Below are 20,000 nucleotides of genomic sequence, written 5' to 3' on the forward strand. Positions count from 1 at the left end.
GGGAAGCGGAAGGACACTATGCAGGTGGCAGGCGAGCGGCAAGCGGGCGGCAGGCGGGCGGCAGGTGGGCGGGGACCGGCAGATGTTTGCTACAGATTGAGAATCCAAGTTCATTACCGTCATCTCCATCACGTGGGCTGTAAATGATGCTCTCTCTCTCTCTCTCTCTCTCTCTCTCTCTCTCTCTCTCTCTCTCTCTCTCTCTCTCTCTCTCTCTCTCTCTCTCTCTCTCTCTCTCTCTCTCTCTCTCTCATCAATCTTCTCGATAATAATTCATTCATATGACCATCTACTCCAGTTATTATTCATTATAATCGCTAATCGTTTTAATCTCTACCTATTCCAATCGCTCTTCACTCCACAGTTATTACTCATTCCAGTTATGGTCCATTCCAATCATCACTCGTTTCAGTCATTATTCATTCTAATCACAACTCCTTTTAATCTCTACTTATTCCAATCACTATTCATTACAATCATCACTCGTACGAATCACAGTCCATTTCAATCTTAACTCCTTCCAATCACCATATTTGTCCCAGTCATTACTCGCCCCAATCTTAACCTCACTTCAGTCACCACAACCTCCAATCACTCCAATCACTCCCCAATCACTATTTCTACTCTCCCGCTCGCTCCCCACTACACCGTGCCACTCTTTCTCCCTCCAATCTCCCCAATCTCTCTACGCACGAAAAAGGGTGAAAAAACGGTGGCAGTCTCACGTTCAGGGATAGACAGCAGAAAAGTGGTAAAGACACTGACACGCCGGATCCGGATAAGAGAGAGGGAGAGAGCGGACTGGACTGGATGGAGGGAGCGTGTACCAGTGACGGCGAGGAGAGGTGATGGAGCTGGAAGCGCACGGCAAAGTGAGGTAACAGCTGCATGAAACAGGTGAGTGGGTGCGTAGGTGAGTGGATGACAGGTAGGTAGGTAGAAGAAAGGTTGAGAGTAAGTGGGATTAATAAGGTGGATGTTGTATTGGACTGTGTGGATGAGATGCGAGGTTTGGATGTGTGAGGTGAGGTGGATGACAGGTAGGTAGAAGGAAGGTAGATAGGAAGGTAGACAGGTAGAAAGGAGATAGGTAGAAGATAGGTAATAATGTGGGTGTTATGTAGATTAGTATGAATGATAGGATGGTGTAGATGAGATGGAAAATTTTGGATGTGTGAGTTGATAAAAGTAACAAAAAACGAAGACAAGAAAGAAAAAAAAAGTAGAGAACAGGGGTATAGAAAAGAAGGGAAAGGAAAAAAAGAGAAGGAAAAGAAGATGTGATAAGAAGGTGAATAAAAGGAAAAGGTTGAAATGCAAGACAAAGATTAAAGGAATGGGTGTAAAAATGAATAAAGGAATGAAAAGGAAGAGATAAAAACAGAAAAGGAAAAAGGAGGTAGGATAGACAGGCAAATAAGATAGAAAAGTTGAGGTGTGTGATGAAAACAAAAGAAAACTACAAAAAAAAGAGAAAACAGGGGAAAACAAACAAAAGCAGTAAAAAAGTGGGGATGGAAGTGAGAGAGAAAAAATGGGGAACAAAGCAAGGGAAAGGGAGAGAGAGAGAGAGGGAGGGAGAGAGAAAGAGAGAAAGAGAGAAAGAGAAAGAAAGAAAGAGAGAGAGAGAGAGAGGAGGGAAAATAAAGCAGATAGAATAGAGTAGAGGGGAAAAAAAAATAAGAGTTTGGGGCACAAAAACACACACTCTAACCAGCCGACCGGAAAATTACCTGATTCTGATTCTTCCCCTCCCGCCAAACACACACACACACACACACACACACACACCTGATACACCGTAACACTCCCATTTCTTCGCCCTCGAAATTGCCCTATTGGTTTTAGATAGCTCTGAAACCTCTCTCTCTCTCTCTCTCTCTCTCTCTCTCTCTCTCTCTCTCTCTCTCTCTCTCTCTCTCTCTCTCTCTCTCATTAAGATGGGAGCTTCGCCTTCTCTCGTTACAAACTTCGCTACAAATTTTTCCACCGCTCTTCCTTCCAATAATAAACAAGACCCGCGTGATTTTTTTTATGACAGGAGCGTTCAGGAATGAAAAGGGAGAGTGTGGAAGGATGGGGAGGGAGAGGAGAGAGAGGAAGGAAGGAGGGGGCGTTAAGTGGAGGAGGTGAGGGGCGGTGAAAGGGAGGAAAAATAACAGAGATGTTGGAACTGGGAGGAGGAGGAGGAGGAGGAGGAGGAGGAGGAGGAGGAGGAGGAGGAGGAGGAGGAGGAGGAGGAAGGGAGGGAGGGAGGCACGGAGATGGGAGGAGTTAGAGAAAGAAAGCGAGAAGAAAGGAGAGAAGGAGACAAGGAGGGTGAGAGGAAGAGCTAATTGGAGGAAAGGAGTGTGAAAGCGGTGCTGGGAATTATAGGAAAAGACTGTGAGAGAGTAAGAGGAATGGAGGAAAGATGCTGAGAGAGAGAGAGAGAGAGAGAGAGAGAGAGAGAGAGAGAGAGAGAGAGAGAGAGAGAGAGAGAGAGAGAGAGAGAATAAAAAGCCGCAGTTACAAAAGTGATTAGCAAGTCTTGTTATGTCAGCTTGTCCCCATTGAAGTAAGTACTAGAGGAGGTTCTTCCACCACCACCACAACAACCACCACCAGCACCACCATTATTTCAACTAGTAACACCATCATTCACTACACCATCTTTATATCCCTCACCATCATCACCATCACCACTATTCCGTCATTACAACCAAAATTATCATTAATAACACCATTAACTATACAATCACCACCACCACCACTGACATCAACACCATTATGACCACATCCCTACAACTCCGATCACCACTACTCCTTTCATCACCACCACCATCACCACTGACTTATCAAAAAACAGCCTCATCAGGACCAAGAGATCTGCTGCTGCTTGTTCTTTCTTTGTGTTTATTTCTGCCATCATATACGCCACCACCACCACCACCAATACAAGCTACACCACGGCTAGAATCACCGCCATCACAATCACCACCATCAGAACTCTTTATTACCTTACAAAAATGCATTATCATCCTCACTATCATCACCTGGGACATCTCATTAACCTGTGTCTGTTACCTTACCACACCTGTCTCCCTCACGTCTGTCACACGTCTAATCTAAACCGATGCCGCACCTGATTCTTTCTCTCTCTCTCTCTCTCTCTCTCTCTCTCTCTCTCTCTCTCTCTCTCTCTCTCTCTCTCTCTCTCTCTCTCTCTCTCTCTCTCTCTCTCTCTCTCTCTCTCTCTCTCTCTCTCTCTCTCTAATATACATTTTACCACATATTATTCTCTGCTACTCCTGCTTCTGCTTCTGCTTCTGCTTCTTCTGCTTCTTCTTGCACTTCTTTCCCTGCTCTTCCTCCTTTGTATCAACATTTTTCTTCATTATTTCCCTCCATTATCCTTCACGCCACTTTTCTTTCCTTTTTTCCGTGTCATTTTTTCCCCCTCCCAGCATCCATGTCTCTTGCCTACACTCTCTCTCCTCTCTTTCTCTCCCTCTTTTGTTCTCATCCTCCTCCACCTCGTCCACTTTTCCTTTTTGTACTGCCCCGATGCAATGTCCTCTTCATTATTTTTCCACCAGCCTCTCATGCGCGTGAAGGTCATACAGACACTAGAAGCACCAGTCTCATCATCCCCTGTGCTTGTATCCTGGCCAGACCCCCTTCCTGCCTCCCTGCTTCGCCTCTCTCCCACGTCCACTGCCCGCCAACACCAGGTAGTCGCTGCGCCTCTTCTCCTGGACCCTCAAGCCACGACTAACCACCAAGGCAAGCAAAACTTCTCCGTCTGAGGACACACACAATAACACGAGGCGAATGAGGACACGAGGGAAAGGGAGTGGATGAGGAAAGCATGATAGGGAGGACTGAGTGAGATGTGGTTTGGGGCGAGTCAGGGGTGAGATGGATGGTCTCGCGAGGGTTAAGTGAGTGTACTTGGAAGGGTGAGGGTGAGCGTGATGAACGGCTGGGGTGAGGGTTCATGGCTCGGCTGAAGGAAAGGTGAGGCGAGGAGTGCGCCGGACAGGTAAAAAGGGTGAGGGGTGAGTGATAAAAGGTCAGTTTGAACTATCAAGTTTATTTCTCTACAACACCGGGTACAACACTGGCTGTCGCTACAACACCGCCCTCGCCCTGCGCACTACGGCAAGGCAAGGGTGACAAAAGTGTGACCAGTAATACTCTACACGTCCTTACCTCACCAGGTCCTCGGAGGCCCCACAAGACCCCCACGGAGAGGTCAGTGATATGTACTAAAAATATCAACACTAACCTTCATTTCCTACGTCCTAGTACCGAAGAAAAGTCGATGCGTCCACCACAAGATAACGTACACAGAGAAACACGTGTGGGTGTGCCGGGGTGAGATAAATAACCAGTCCAGCCGTGACTCCACGCGGACCCCGAGGCGCCGAGACGTGAGTGTCTCAGCGGCGGGTCCTGGCTGGCGTGAGGCACCCGGACCCCTTTGCCTCGCCGCCCACGACATGGCAAGACTAATGATATGTTTGTTTAGGTACTGAGGTCTGTCTGTTTGTTTTGTCTGGCTGGCTAAAGGCTGGCTGGCTGACTAGCTGGCTGACTGGCTGGCTGAAAGCTGGCTGGCTAGCTGGCTGGCTTACTGGCTGGCTGTCTGGCTGGTGGTCTCTTGCCGACACAAACGTCAAAGTAGTTTCACATTTATGAGGCGTCTGTCGCGCACGCAAAGCCTCACACAAGTCTTCAGTACACACACACGCAAACACGTGCATGTTTACTTTCCTGCAAATTACACCCGAGCAAAACTTTTCAAAAACAACGCCATAAAAAGAGATTCGTATCACGCTCTCTCATCATGCTTCCCTGGTAAACAAGACATTTGGCGCACGACACACGTCCACGCGCAATAACACTTCCCCTGAGGACTCCAGTCTACACAACCCAGCCCAGGACCACTCACGACACGCACGACACTCACTAATTAACACCATTCTCAAACAAGGCGCGTCCCGTCACCGCTGCTCGTTCCCAAGATGCCTCACGGACCGGCCATTTCCTTGCACCGCCACGGGTTGCGCGCATCGTACACGCGGCAACTCAATTTGTACACTGTGTTGAGGTGCAGGCGGGATGTGAGGCAGGCTGGGAGCGGGATCGGGCGGGGCGAGGAGCCTAAAAGATGGGAATGAATCGCCTCCAAAACGTTACCCCACGCATCCCATAAACAGCGAGGAAGGAGGAGGCATGAATAACAAATAGCTTGGGGTAAGTAAGAGGAGCTTCCCAATAAAAGACAAGAGGACGTTTGCTCACGCCACTCACTCACTCACTCACTCACTCACTCACTCACTCACTCTCTCTCTCTTCTCTTTCTCTCAGCCAATCACGTCTAACCTACTTCCTCTCCTCTTGTTTATTTCCTTGTCTGTTTATTTGTCGACATGGTTATTTCTGGGCCTTTTTTTTTGTTTGTTTGTTTGTGTGTGTCGTGCTGGTTTCCGTTTCCTTTTTGCTTGTTTTTGTACCTGCTTTCTTGGATTCTGTGTCTGTCTGTCTGAGTTCATTTTGGTTTCTGGGTCTGTATGTTTTTTTTTTCTGTCTTTCTATGTCAGCATCTATATTTCTCTCTCTCTCTCTCTCTCTCTCTCTCTCTCTCTCTCTCTCTCTCTCTCTCTCTCTCTCTCTCTCTCTCCCATCCCCTTTATCTCTCTCACCCATCTCTCCCCATCCCACCGTCCCTTCTCCCGTCCCTCCATTTCTGCGTCTCCATCCGGAATCGAGGATCAAAGAGTCTCGTGTCATCTCAACTTCGCAACACAGCCAGGCCAGTCTGCGCGGAACTTGCTAGATAAACGACCTCCTATCACTCAAGGGCAAGTTGGCAGCGCGGGATGGGCCGTCCTCACGCCCGCCAGAACCACCAGCACTCCAGACACAAGTTCCCAGCAATTCGCCTCCCTCCCTATCGCTAAGCCCAGATTCGCGCCGCACACCCAACGCCAAGTCATTTTCCAAGAGGCGGAGTAGCGACGCGCCAGGCCAGGCCGCTACCACACCAGACCAGGGCAGACCAGACCAGCTCCACGCACGCCAGACTTATCACGAAGGCTCGATACTGACGCAGACCTCAACACGCAACATTGACCTCAGACAGAGAAACTTTATGCACATGGGTGTTCGGGAAGGGAGGGAGAGGGCGAAGGGAGGGAGAGGAGGAAGGAAGGGATAGGGGGGATTGAGGGCTATGAAAGGCTGGAGAAAGAGGAGGAGGAGGAGGAGGTGGAAGAGGAAGAGGAGAACTACACAGAGCAAGAACCAAAGGTGAAGAGGAAAAGGATAAAGGGAAGCAATGGGGAAAGCAGTTTGAAGAGGAAAGAGGAGACAAGATGAAGTGAGGTGAGGAGGAGAGGAAAAGGAGGGAAAGAAGAAGGAAAAGGAGGAAGAGACTGAGCAAGACGGACAAGGGTGGAAGGAATGTGGAGGGAAGGAGAGACAAGATGAACTGGGGCGAGACGGAACGAAAAGAAAGGAGGAGGAGGAGGAGGAGGAGGAGGAGGAGGAGGAGGAGGAGGAGGAGGAGGAGGAGGAGGAGGAGGAGGAGGAGGAGGAAGAAGACACACAGTACGACGAACCAGGGTAGAAAAAGGGAGGAAGGAGAGAGGAGGGGAAAGACAAGATGAACTGGGGCGAGACGGACGAAAAAGGCGAAAGGGTAAGGAGGAGGAGGAACCAGAGCTCAAAGTAGGGAGGAAAGGAGGGAGGATAGACTGAATGTATCACGACACGAACTCAGGTCACGTAGCGAGGCCACATGGACACGCAATGCCCTGATGGCGCGACTCTCACAATCACGTGGACAAGGAACCTCAGTGGCGCCGCCGGTCATTGTGTCTTCCTGGAAAACACGCCGCCACGGTTGTCTTTGTTAACACCGGCGGAGGCCAGGAGGTGGAGCCGAGGAGGTGGGGACGAAGGGAAGGCAGGGAAGGAAGAAGGAAGAGGAGGATGGAATAGGAAAGGAGTAGACGTCAATTATGAGAGGAGCAAGAAAGGGAATCTTAATCCTGGTTGATTGAATTGCTCTTCGTCCCCTCATTCCTTGACAGACGCCGCCTCCCTCACCGCCTCCCCGCCCTCAGGAAGCCGCCGCGGTCCCCCCAGGGACGTCGGGAAACGCCTGCAGCACTTGAAGGGGAGGAGAGGATGGTGACGCCCTTGGGTGCCGTGAGGTGAGATGAAGAGGCTCTTGGGACTAACGACTTTGTTGGAACACAAGGACATGGAGAATGAATGAGCTTTGACGGTGCTGAGTAAAGACAAACAAAAGGTTCTAGAGCGCCATGAGGAGGACTTCGCGGCCCTGCAGGTCCCAAGAGCAGATCAGGACCAAGAAATCACCCTGCAGGAGCCCTTAACGCTGACGCAGTCCAGGGTGACGCAGAGAATGTAGAGGCGGCGTCAGGTCTGCGTTGGTGCGGCGTGCGACTCAGAGGAGTCCGTGGAGGGCGAGGGCCGGGTGACGGGGGCCCCCGGGCGTGGGTCATGTCCACGGCGTGATGGTGACGTAGTCCGGGCTGACGTAAATCCTCAGGTCCAGGATGTCGTACTGCAAGTCCTGGATCCTCCCTCGCTTGGGCAGGCCTGGGGAACGAGGAGCTGTGAGCGGCCGGAACACCAAGGCACGGCAGGGCATGCAGGGGGTGGGTATGCTAGCACTGGTGGAGGCACAAGGCACTAGGCAGAAAGGCGAGGCAGGTAGGCAGACGAGGCAGGCAGGCGAGGCAGGCAGGGACCAGTCAGAGGTACAGGCGATCATGGGGCACTAGCAGGCAGGTAGGAACAATGCTGGTCCGGTAAGACAGGAAAGGCAGGTTTGGTTACTCAAACACTGGTGAAGACACAAGGCGCTAGGCAGGCAGGCGAGGCAGGCAGGAAGCAGTCACGGGTGCAGGCAAAAGCAGGCAGGCAGGAAGTGCAGGTCCGGTAAAGCAGGAGCAGGCAATAACAGCAAGCAGGCAAAACAGAGAGGCAAGCAGGGGGACCAAGCACGCAATGAGACGATAAATAACCAACCGAACGGGAAAGCCAAGCAGGGAGGAATTACCTGCAAGCTGAAAGTAACAAAGATAACCTGCCATAAACTTTAGGTGGACAGAGAGCTGACAGAGAAACCATACAGGCGGCAGGGGTAGAGAGGCAGGCAGGGAGAGGCAAATGAGGGCAATACGAAGAGCAGAAAAAAGACAATGACAAAGAGCAAACAATCGTGGCAGGCAGGCAGATGATAAAAGTGGTGACAGCAATAATACGCCAACAACCAGGAGTGACAGGTAAAGAGGTTAATATGCAAACGATTGAGAAGCAGGGCGTGGTAATACAAAACGATGCAACCAAGCAAGGGATCAGGCCACGGAGGGACTGGGGAAGTGCAAGGCCGCGAGTCAGACAGTGATATTGGTGAGGACTGGCGAGGAGTGAACTGTGGCAATCAATGGTGAGATGAAGGAAGGCACCAAACAACGAGAGTTAAGTTGTTGTGATGGTGAAAATATTGACTGTATAGTTGAGTGAGAGAGAGAGAGAGAGAGAGAGAGAGAGAAAGCGAGAGAGAGAGAGAGAGAGAGAGAGAGAGAGAGAGAGAGAGAGAGAGAGAGAGAGAGAGAGAGAGAGAGAGAGAGAGAGAGAGAGAGAGAGATGGGGGGTGACATTAATACCTAGTCGAGATTCTAATTAGATACACAGTAATAAATTTGAGCTTCATTGTTTGTGTAGGTGTAAAGGAAGAGGAAGAGGAAGAGGAAGAGGAAGGGGAAGGGGAAGAGGAAGAGGACGGAAGAGGAGGAGGAGGAGGAGGTGATTTGATACAACGAGCTCCATAAAGAGGATTATATACAAAGAGCGGCAATAATAATAATAATAATAATAATAATAATAATAATAATAATAATAATAATAATAATAATAATAATAATAATAATAATAATAACACGGCAACAAACACAATGAGACAAAGCTGCAAGAGAGAGAGAGAGAGAGAGAGAGAGAGAGAGAGAGAGAGAGAGAGAGAGAGAGAGAGAGAGAGAGAGAGAGAGAGAGAGAGAGAGAGAGAGAGAGAGAGAGAGAGAGAGAGAGAGAGAGAGAGAGAGAGAAAACAAAGTTCGAACATAATTAAAGAGTGCACAGTACATCACGAAAACAGTAAGTAAAAACGAAGCGAAGAAATAAAGATTAAGAAGAAAGAAACAATGAAAATCAATGAAATGAAGGGATTGGAAGAAAGAAAACAGAGGAAAAGAAAGAACTGAAAGAAATTAAAGAACTGAAAGAAAGAAAAGAAACAAAATGAAAGACAGGAAGAAAAAAACAAACAAACAAACCAAAAACCAAAAAGGAGAAAGGAAAACAATAACAAAAGAATCAACAAAAAACAGACGAAAAGAAAAAAGAACACGAAAAACCACAACAGACACACACACAGAAAAAAAAACTACACACACACACACACACACACACACACACACACACACACACACACACACACACACACACACACACAAATAAAACACCAACACTCACTCTGCACCATGAGTTTGTAGGTGTAGGACTGGCCGGGCATAAGGGCGGCGCCGCTGAGGTTCCTAGACAGCACGCCCGTCGTGTGGTGCAGGGCGAAACGGTGGTCCCCGGGCGCCGCAAACAGCTGGTAGGTGACGGCCGCGCAGGGACACCGGGTTACCTGCTCGCCCCCCAGTGGACACGTCAGCCCCAGGTCCCCGTCAGTAGCCCAGGCCCGGTACACAGAGCCTGCAGGAGTGACGGGTATTGACTGGGTTACGGCGCCGCGACCACATGGAAATACGATCATAAGGGAAGGATTGGAAAGTGGGGTGAATGTGAGACAGGATGAATAAGTAAAGTATCGGGCATAAAGGAAGGAGAGAAAAGTAGTTTGAATGTGAGACAGGATAAACAGGCAAAGTATAGCCATAAAGGAAGGATTGAAAAGTAAGTTGCAAGTGAGACAGGATAAATAAGTGAAGTATAAGATTGATAAACTGTATGAAAATTAATGTTTAAATTGATGTTACAGTATTCCAGTCAAAGATATGACTGAAAAGTAGGTTGAACAATAGAAATTGTAAATAGGTAAAGTATAAGATAAAAGAAACGTATCTAAAATTTGTGTTTAAGTTGATAGTGAAGTATTGCAGCCATTATTCAGTTTCACTCGATGAGACAGGATAAGCAAGGAAAGTATAAGATAAAAAAAAATATGTATGCAAATTAATATTAAAGCTGGTAGTGAGGCATTATAGCCATTCATCATCCTATTTCAGCACATATTGCTACGTAACTTTTTATCTTTAAATCCAACAAAATCATACCTAAATCCCTTACTTTTTGTCCAATCTCTAAGCTCTAACCCTATCAAGGCTAAACGTATTCCACCCATCAATCAGCCTATCTGACAACCAATTTCTACATAACCTATTTAAAACCCAACCATATTATACCTGAACCCGTTACTTCTGTCCTGTCTCTTTAAAACCCACAAAGCTAAACCCGTCATCTTTTGTCCTATTCTGATTACAAGACCACATACCACCAACTAACTACACAAGACCGCTATCTCTCCCGCCAAGTTCGAACCCGCAGCCTTTACACCACGACCAAGGCATTATACAACGAAGCCACTAGGACCATAGAGGAGCGAGGGATGGCCTGGAGTAATGTAAGGCTTTTGAATGCCTAAGACTCTACGGGGACAAGAGAAAATGGAGGAGGGAAGATTTCAATGAGGTTTTTTAAGGCAGAAGAGTGAGAGTAGCTGGAGGGAGAAGAGGGAAAGTAGGTTAAGGAGAGATACTGAAGGAGGAGAGAGGTGAGGATAAGCAGGTGATGGGTTGTGGGAGCGTGAGGTGGTGGAAAAGTGGAGCACGATGTGGAAGGGAATGGGAGTAAAGGAGAACTGATAAAGAGAGAGAATGAGAGAACGAAGTGATGAATAGATGTGGAGCCAGTGGAACAGAGAGAGAGAGAGAGAGAGAGAGAGAGAGAGAGAGAGAGAGAGAGAGAGAGAGAGAGAGAGAGAGAGAGAGAGAGAGAGAGAGAGAGAGAGAGAGAGAGAGAGAGAGACAGGAGTACCGGAAATTTGAAGTAGAAAGCTGTGAAAAAGAGTGAAGTACCAAGTAACAGGAAATGGAAGAGAGAGAGAGAGAGAGAGAGAGAGAGAGAGAGAGAGAGAGAGAGAGAGAGAGAGAGAGAGAGAGAGAGAGAGAGAGAGATAATGAAATACAACTGAGGGGAGAGTGGAGGTGCTGATGGGGAGGGAAGCGCCAGGGAGTGAGGGGAAACTGAGAGAAATACAGTTAAGAAATAAAACCGGAGAGAGAGAGAGAGAGAGAGAGAGAGAGAGAGAGAGAGAGAGAGAGAGAGAGAGAGAGAGAGAGAGAGAGAGAGAGAGAGAGAGAGAGAGAGAGAGAGAGAGACTAGAGGTAGGGAGGGAGTGACAAGCCAATGAAGTGAAGAGGAAAGAAACGGGTGATAAGGTATATAAAGGGGAGAAAATGAGGGGATTAGGGGAGATAGTGAGGGGAAATGAGGTAAGTGGAAAAGGAAAATGAAGAGACAGGTTATGGTTAGGTTAGGTTAGGTTTGGTTCTGTTCGGTTCGGTTCGGTTTGGTTTGGTTACGATGGACTAGGTTAGATTAAGTTAAATTAGGTTTGGTTTGGTTACGTTAGGTTAAGTAAGGTTAGGTTAAGTTAGGTTAGGTTAGGTTAGGTTAGGTTTAGTTTGGTTACGTCAGGTTAGATTAGGTTAGATCAGGTAAGGTTATGTTAGGTTAAATGAGGTTAATTCAGATTAGGTTAGGTTAGATTAGGTAAGATAAGATGAGGTTCGGTTAGGTTAGGTTAGATTTGCCTGAGTTAGGTTGTGTAAATTAAGTTTGGTTCAGAAAAAATATGGTATGATTAAGTTAGGTGAGGTTAGGTTAGGTTAGGTAACAGGAGAAGGTTAGGTTAGGTTAGGTTAGGTTAGATAATAGGAGAGGAAGGAAAGGGGAAGTTAGGTTAGGTAACAGGAGAGGAAGGAAAGGGGAGGCAGGAAGAAGGGGAAGTTCAGAAATATGATATTATGGTTTGGAGGAAATGAGGGAATGAGTTTGGGGTTAATGCTAGAGAGGCAATGGGGTGGGGAGGTAATGGAATGTTGTGGGGATGGAGGGAGGAAGTAATGGGATGGTTGAGTAAGGTGATGGTCTAGCAACGGGGGAGGCTGTTGGGGTGCTGGTGGTGGGGGTGTTGGGGTTCACAAGGTGTTGAGGGAAGACAATGACCGAGGGGAAGGCAAGTGGAAAATTGAACTATTGATGGTAAATGAGAGAGAGAGAGAGAGAGAGAGAGAGAGAGAGAGAGAGAGAGAGAGAGAGAGAGAGAGAGAGAGAGAGAGAGAGAGAGAGAGAGAGAGAGAGAGAGAGAGAGAGAGCATGCGAGATTCATTTAATACCACCCACACACACACACACACAGACACACACAAAGGACACTGAACGCGGAATACGGAAAAAAAAAATTAAAACATGTTATTTATACAGTACGAGAGAGACTAGACTAAAAGGGAATATTAACTACCCTCACGAGCCCTCCAGCCTTCCCCTCCCCTCCCTTCCCTTCCCCTCTCATAACATAAACAGACAGACTGAGGCTTTTTGAGCAGTCAGCTGTTGGTGCTTCATTAGGAACACACGAATGAGACCTTTGATCTTCCTGCTTCGCCCGAAAATTCATCCTATCCCCTCCTCCCCCACCTCCCTCACACTATAACCCCCCTCGTTCCCTCTCCTTCATCCCTAAACCTTCCTCTCGGTTTTCCTTCCCTCTTTTCTTCATTTTCCTCTTCTTCTTTGATCCTAAACCTTCCTCTCAGTTTTCCTTCCCTCTTTCCTTCATTTTTCCTTTCTTTTCCTTCGTCCCTAAACCTTTCCCTTAGTTTTCCCTCCTTCTTGACTTCATTTTGCCTTTCTTCTCCTAATTTTCCTTCCCTCTATCCTCCATTTACCCCTTTCGTGTGTCTGTCCCTCTTCAGTGTCTTTCTCTTCATTTCCTAAGTTATCTATTTTTCCCCACCTCCAATCTAGTGTTCCTTTTCTCTTCTTTCGTTCGTTCCTTCGTTCCTTCTTTACTTCCTTCATTCCTTCCTTCCTTCGTCTTGTCTCTTTCCTGTCCTTCACACCAAGAAATGTCCTCTCTCTCATTTCCTCCTTTTCTTTCTCTATTTCCAATCTTCTCTTCCTCCTCCATCCCTTCCTCCCTTCCACGCTACCTCTCTCCCTCCCTCTCACGCTCGCTCCCTGCACGATCCAATTCAGGGCTAGAACATTATTTATACAATACCCAGTTGCAACAAATTAATGATTAACAGGACTTGTATAACGATTGGAAATAACTGGTATGCGGTAATTATACTCGTAATTATATTTGACGATCGTGTAGCAGCAAAGTGATTTTAATTAGGTGAAAGCGTACCTGTTCAACTGACGCACACTCACCTGTACCCGCGTACCTGCCGGTTTATGATTCCTACCTACCTGGATGCGTGATATGTACAGTTGTGATGGTAAGTCGAAAACAGAGAGAGAGAGAGAGAGAGAGAGAGAGAGAGAGAGAGAGAGAGAGAGAGAGAGAGAGAGAGAGAGAGAGAGAGAGAGAGAGAGAGAGAGAGAGAGAGAGAGAGAGAGAGAGAGACGCAGTGACAAAGACATAGATAGGCAGATACACAGAGAGACAGAGAGGCAAAAGAAAAAGAGAAAAAGACACGGATATACAGAGACAGAGATATACAGACACACAAAGATAAAGAGAAAGACAGACACAGAGATACATAGAGGGACAAAGATACACAGAGACAGAACCTCATGCTCTTACTTCTATTGTCCTTTTGTTTTCCCTTAAATATCCCCATCTGCTGGAAAACCTCCTTAGAAACCTTAAAGATCATAAAACTAACAGATTTTCACCAGACCAGAGGAATTATCATCCAAAGAAAACACTGAAAAAATACGGAAAATACAGATTACTCGACTTCCGATCACGACAACAATTTGATACACCACTAATTAATACGTTACCTGAAGCGTTTTTACCTGCACACCTATTCACCACCCACACAATCCTGGCGAAATATGAATAACTTAAATATGCCGAAAAGTCTGCATTACCTTGTGGAAAGTTAAAGTATTTGTTAATCCGTTCACCTGGCAAAAAATATGTTCACCTTTACTGTGAACGAGGCCGTCACGTTCTGTAATGGCGAGGATTAGTGTTGGTTAAGGAGCAGGGAGGAGGAGAACGACGTAACTTTTGTGACTTGTAATTGTGTTTTTGGTAGAGTTAAGAGTACCGGGAGCGCTAATTGAATTTGTTAAGATGGTAATTGTGGTGTACAGTGTGTAATTTAATTTTCACCAGAGTACGTTCGTGTGCCATTCTTTCGTGTTATGTAGAATAAATACTTTACAACTTTGATATGGATTATTTAATTGCTGTTTCTCTTCTTAAATTTCCGATACTCCTCTCTCTCTCTCTCTCTCTCTCTCTCTCTCTCTCTCTCTCTCTCTCTCTCTCTCTCTCTCTCTCTCTCTCTCTCTCTCTCTCTCTCTCGTAGACCTTGGGAGTTTCGTTTGAAGTGTGTGTGTGTGTGTGTGTGTGTGTGTGTGTGTGTGTGTGTGTGTGTGTGTGTGTGTGTGTGTGTGTGTGTGTGTGATTCATTCAGTTATTACTTCGTGCACGGCTGCTTCGTCTTCGTTGTGCATGAATGGATGTGTGTACCCTGCGTATGAATGTAGGCATGTGTATGGATGTTTGTATATTAACTCATATCAATGATGGTGGTGGTGGTGGTGGTGGTGGTGGTGGTGGTGGTGGTGGTGGTGGTGGTGGTGGTGGTGGTGGTGACGAGGACGAAAACAAGAACAAGGATGACGAGTAGAAGCAGGAGGAAGAAAAAAGTGACGAGAAGGAGGAGGAGAGGAAAGAAAAGGATAAGGAGGAGAAGGAGGAGGAGGAGGAGGAGGAGGAGGAGGAGGAGGAGGAGGAGGAGGAGGAGGAGGAGGAGGAGGAGGAGGAGGAGGAGGAGGAGGAGGAGGAGGAAAAAAGTGAACGAGGAAGAGAAGCAGGATGACGACGACGACGACAATAAAGAAATGGAAAAGGAGGAAGAGGACAAGAATGACGATGAGGAAAATGAGGAGGACGAGGAAGAAGAAGAAGAGGAGGAGGAGGAAATACAGCAATTAACACATCCATCAATCATGATCACAAAAACACTATTTGCGTCCACCAATCAAAGCTGTCCATTTGTGTCCATTAATGTCCGTTTTAAGCCGAATTAACGACAGTAAGACCCGTCCCCCACTAACGAACCCCTCACACACACACACACACACACACACACACACACACAAGCACGCACCAATCACCCAGCCCCAGCTCAAGTATTCCCTTTGAGTTCAGCGCAAATCGATTAGGCAAATATAGCCATACTCACCCAGCGGGGAGTTTAAGCCTTTTGCTCTACTGCATGTTTCAGGGAAGGGCATTAAACGCTTTTTGATCGCCCTGGAAATGGTGCTCTGCGGGGAGGCTGAGATGTGGGGTATATTGAAAACGTCAGCATTATTCTAACTTTTTTTTTTTTTTTTTTTTTTAAGCTGCTCAGTATAAAAGTTGGGAAGAAAAGAAAAAGAACGGATGAATGGATGAATGAAGGAAAGAGGGAGGGAGGGAGGAAGAAAGAAAAACAAGCAAACAAACAAATAAAAATAGCAAGCAATTCAATACAGATAAAAAGGGAGAAAAAAAAAGGGAGGAACGAAAGGAAGAAAACAAGGAACGAAAGAAAAAAAGAAAGAAAGAAAAGAAAGGAAATAATATAGAAAGAAACAAAGAGCAGGAGGAAAAGAAAAAAAGAAAAAAGAAAAGAAGGGAAGGGCAGAGAAGGGAAGGGAAGGGCAGACACCTATGTTTAATTTCCTATACTACCTTTTTTTGAGAGATAAAGTCGAGGAACTGAAAACAAAATAAAGAACGGATTGTCAGTAAAGGTGAAATAAAGGAAGGTTTTAAAAGTTATATAATATTTTCCACGCATTTCATTTTTTTTAAGAAGAGGAAATGTGAACCGAGAAAACGTGTGTGTGTGTGTGTGTGTGTGTGTGTGTGTGTGTGTGTGTGTGTGTGTGTGTGTGTGTGTGTGTGTGTGTGTGTGTGTGTGTGTGTGTGTGTGTGTGTGTGTGTGTGTGTGTGTGTGTGTGTGTGTGTGTGTAGGTGAAATATATATTTGCGTTACTGATTCCTGTTTGCAAAAGTAAAAATAGCGGAAGAGACTGGAAAATACAAGGAAAGAAAAACAGTAGGAAAGAAAGAGAGCAAACAAAACAAAAAAATGGTAATTACTGAATCTGGTGAAAGAATAGAAAGAAAAAAAAAGGAAAGATAAAATTAGCATTGAAAGACAAAAGAAAAGAAAGAAAGAACATCACTAAAAATCAAAGGCAAGCAAATGTTAAAAAAAATAAAAGAAAGGAAGACTCAAAAGAAAAAAAAATAATATAAGAGAAAAGTACAAGAATAAAGCAAAAAACACTTAAGCATAAAAATTACAGCAAAATTAAAAAGTAACAAAAAAATATGAAAATGATCGACGAAAGCACAAAAAAATCAATAAACATCGGAACAAATAAACTTAACAATACAGGAATCAGAAACCAGAGATAATAAACACATCAATAACTGAATAAATAAAAAAAAAAAAAAAACATCCACTAACAACCAAATGGGAAATAAATATAAGGGAAAAAAACAACACTCTTAATTACGAGGAAAAAAAGAACAACAGGAAGAAAACAAGACGGTCCATCATTATCGCGCCTCACGACCAATCAGGGAGCTTCTGGGGGTCGTCAGGAGCCAATGGCAGGGTTCGGTGATGACGCAAGAGGCAGAGCAACACCAGGCAGGAGGGAGGGGAAGTCAACGAGGGGGTTGTGGGGAGAAAAGGGGGCAGAGAGGGGACGTGGACGCGGTCTTTAGTGGAAGTGCAACGCCAATATATCGATTTTTTTCATTAATTATCGGTTTTTTTATTTTTCTCTTTTCTTCGTTTTTTTTCGTTTCGTTTCTATAATATGTACGAATGTTTTTTTTATAATTGTTTTTTTTTCTTTTCATTCTTTTATTTTATATTAATTACAGGTATTCATGTTTCTTTCCCTTTCATTCGCTCATTAATTCATTCTCTCTCTCTCTCTCTCTCTCTCTCTCTCTCTCTCTCTCTCTCTCTCTCTCTCTCTCTCTCTCTCTCTCTCTCTCACACACACACACACACACACACACACACACACACACACACACACACACACACACACACACACACACACACACACACGTTTATTTGCTCGCCCATTTGCAGTATATTTGTTGATTCATTCTTTCATTCATTCTTTTTTTTTCCTTTACTCTCTCTCTCTCGCTCTCGCTCTATTTTTTTTTTTTTTCTCCCAATTTTGCATCGGATACTTTCAATCTCACGGCATGAATACGCGGCAATCACTTCCGCTTTCCATTCCCTCTTTCATCATGTGTGCGTGAAGCTTCGCCTATATTTGCATTTCACCGACGCTCAATGTCAGTGAGTAATTTACCGACGGAAACTATAACCTGCCTCTTTTGTGTGACGGGAGAAAAAAAAAAAGAAATAAAAAGAGAAGGAAAAAAAAGGAGAAAGAAAATGTCCAGTAGGAACCCACACGTTTTTCTATTTTTGTCACTTGGGAGTATGATTCTCTCTCTCTCTCTCTCTCTCTCTCTCTCTCTCTCTCTCTCTCTCTCTCTCTCTCTCTCTCTCTCTCTCTCTCACACACACACATTTTCAGACTGCGATTTTCCTTTTTTTTATTTTATTTATTAATTTATTTTTTTTATCATGTGTGTGTGTGTGTGTGTGTGTGTGTGTGTGTGTGTGTGTGTGTGTGTGTGTGTGTGTGTGTGTGTGTGTGTGTGTGTGTGTGTGTGTGTGTGTGTGTGTGTGTGTGTGTGTGTGTGTGTGTGTGTGTGTGTGTGTGTGTGTGAATGTTAGTGTTATTATTAGTGTTCGTATTGTAGTATCCTGCGTCGTATTTTGTATCAGTTTTGTGTCTTGTATTGCATATGTATTGACACAGGTATTATATTGCGGCGTTGTATTCATTGTATTACATTTGTATTGTGTGTAATGCTTTCATACCGTACTGCATTCTATTGTAATGTAATGTATTAAACTATTGTACGTATTATTATCATATTTCTAATGTATTCTTTTGTATTCTATTTGTATTGCTCTACTCGTATATTGCACTGTTATATGAAAGCGAGTCATCTAAATAGAAAAAAGAAGAAAAACAAATGATACAGAAATGGAAATCATACGAAGTGCATAAGGCGCCGAGCTACTGTGTTCATCTTCGTCTCCTAGTCCTTTGAGCCTCGTGGCAAGTTATTCAGCCAATATCCTGCTGGCGGGGAGAGATAAAGGGCACTTCCATCATGCCAATTAACGCAGCTTGCCTTGCACATTACTCCACGTGTACTACGCGGCCTGCCAGTCCAGGAGGTGGGGTGGGAGGGGGCCAGCTGCAGGCAAGTTCAATAGCCGAGGAGCATAACACACGTAACACTCCCACTGTGCTGAACATTTCCGCTCAGCCTCAAGTCTTCTGGTGTGCTACGAGTCTCTCAGCTGTCAGGTTTGTGACACTGATATCTGATTATTTAAGTTTGAGGGATAACGCTAAATACAAAAGTAAGTAGTAATTTTGACGTGGCGCCACCACCTCCACCGCAAACTGGAAGACTCTCCTTCAGGTGAGGAGCATACCTCTATTTTCAGATAAAAATGTTATGACTGAGTTTTTCTCATTATTATTTTTTCAAGGTTTAGACCTGGAAAAAGACTAAAATTTTGGCGAATAAAAAATTTCTTGAAAATTGTACAATTTTAAAACACACAAAAAAATATTCATGAAGAAAATTCATATCTGTGAATAATGTTTTTTTTTTCGGTGTAAATTTTGTTTAAAAGCTGAAACATTTTTAAAGGTAAATATTATGTACGCACCTTTAGCATGAACTCAAAAGAATACCTGACAGTCCACCGCGGCTTTATAACGAACGCATGACGACTATATAACATTTTCACTTCCACTCGTTTAATAAAAATTTCCTACGTTCTCTGTCACCCTGTCTTGCGTTCCCTTCCTCCCTCAGCCACTTCCTCCCCCTCCCCATCACCCACTCCCTTTCTCTGCCTTTCACCCACACGCCCGCAGTTGACGTCACGGAAGGCTGTGCGTGGTTACACACAACAAATTCTGTCAACCTTGACGCCCGCCACACACCGCCGCGGCGCACACTCGCGCTACACATACTTCACCACAAATCCCAGCGGTCTCCCGGGCACGGCATTCCACGCGTGTGCTGGTCATAGAGATCCTGTATACGTAGTTTTAGTTGTAGTTGTAGTTGTAGTAGTAGTAGTAGTAGTAGTAGTAGTAGTAGTAGTAGTAGTAGTAGTAGTAGTAGTAGTAGTAGTCGTAGTAGTAGTGATCGTAGTTGGAGGAGGAGCAAGAGGAGGAATACAAAGGAATACAAAGGAATACAAAGGAAACCCAAACAGTAACAGATTTTTAGTTCCTTGCAAGGCTGTTTGGTGACTACTTCTAACTAGCAACAGGGTAGAGAGACAGGACAGTGCAGCAGAAGGCTCCTCCCCACCCACAACTCCCTCAAGCTTGCGCTGACATGAAACACTTGGGAGGGGGAGGAGGAGGAGGAGGAGGAGGAGGAGGAGGAGGAGGAGGAGGAGGAGGAGGAGGAGGAGAACATTTAAGTAGTAAAATAAAAGGAACGTAAGCCACAGGTTCATCACAATTAATTTCTCACGCACCACCATCACCCCCCGCACGCCCCCTCCCACAGGCACACCTTC

At 45.5% G+C, this 20,000-nt stretch overlaps 1 protein-coding gene across 17 annotated transcripts in view; it reads right to left on the reverse strand.

Annotated features, from left to right (window-relative positions):
• LOC135106496 (uncharacterized) overlaps positions 1-20,000 on the reverse strand; it is a 285,942-nt gene that overhangs the window by 108,689 nt on the left and 157,253 nt on the right. For 10 of the 17 annotated variants that reach the window (XM_064015553.1, XM_064015552.1, XM_064015546.1 and 7 more), the window contains 2 exons: positions 9,553-9,780; positions 1-89 (listed from right to left, as the gene is read on the reverse strand). The exon at positions 1-89 is cut by the window's left edge and continues 4 nt beyond it. In XM_064015553.1, the coding sequence (XP_063871623.1) occupies positions 1-89; positions 9,553-9,780 (317 nt within the window). Of the gene's footprint in view, positions 90-2,878; positions 3,785-4,059; positions 7,618-9,552; positions 9,781-20,000 lie in introns of those variants that run through there. The other 7 variants (XM_064015560.1, XM_064015550.1, XM_064015554.1 and 4 more) reach the window with 3 other exon arrangements.

This window comes from Scylla paramamosain, chromosome 13 (genome assembly GCF_035594125.1).
Source record: "Scylla paramamosain isolate STU-SP2022 chromosome 13, ASM3559412v1, whole genome shotgun sequence".
NCBI lineage: Eukaryota > Metazoa > Arthropoda > Malacostraca > Decapoda > Portunidae > Scylla > Scylla paramamosain.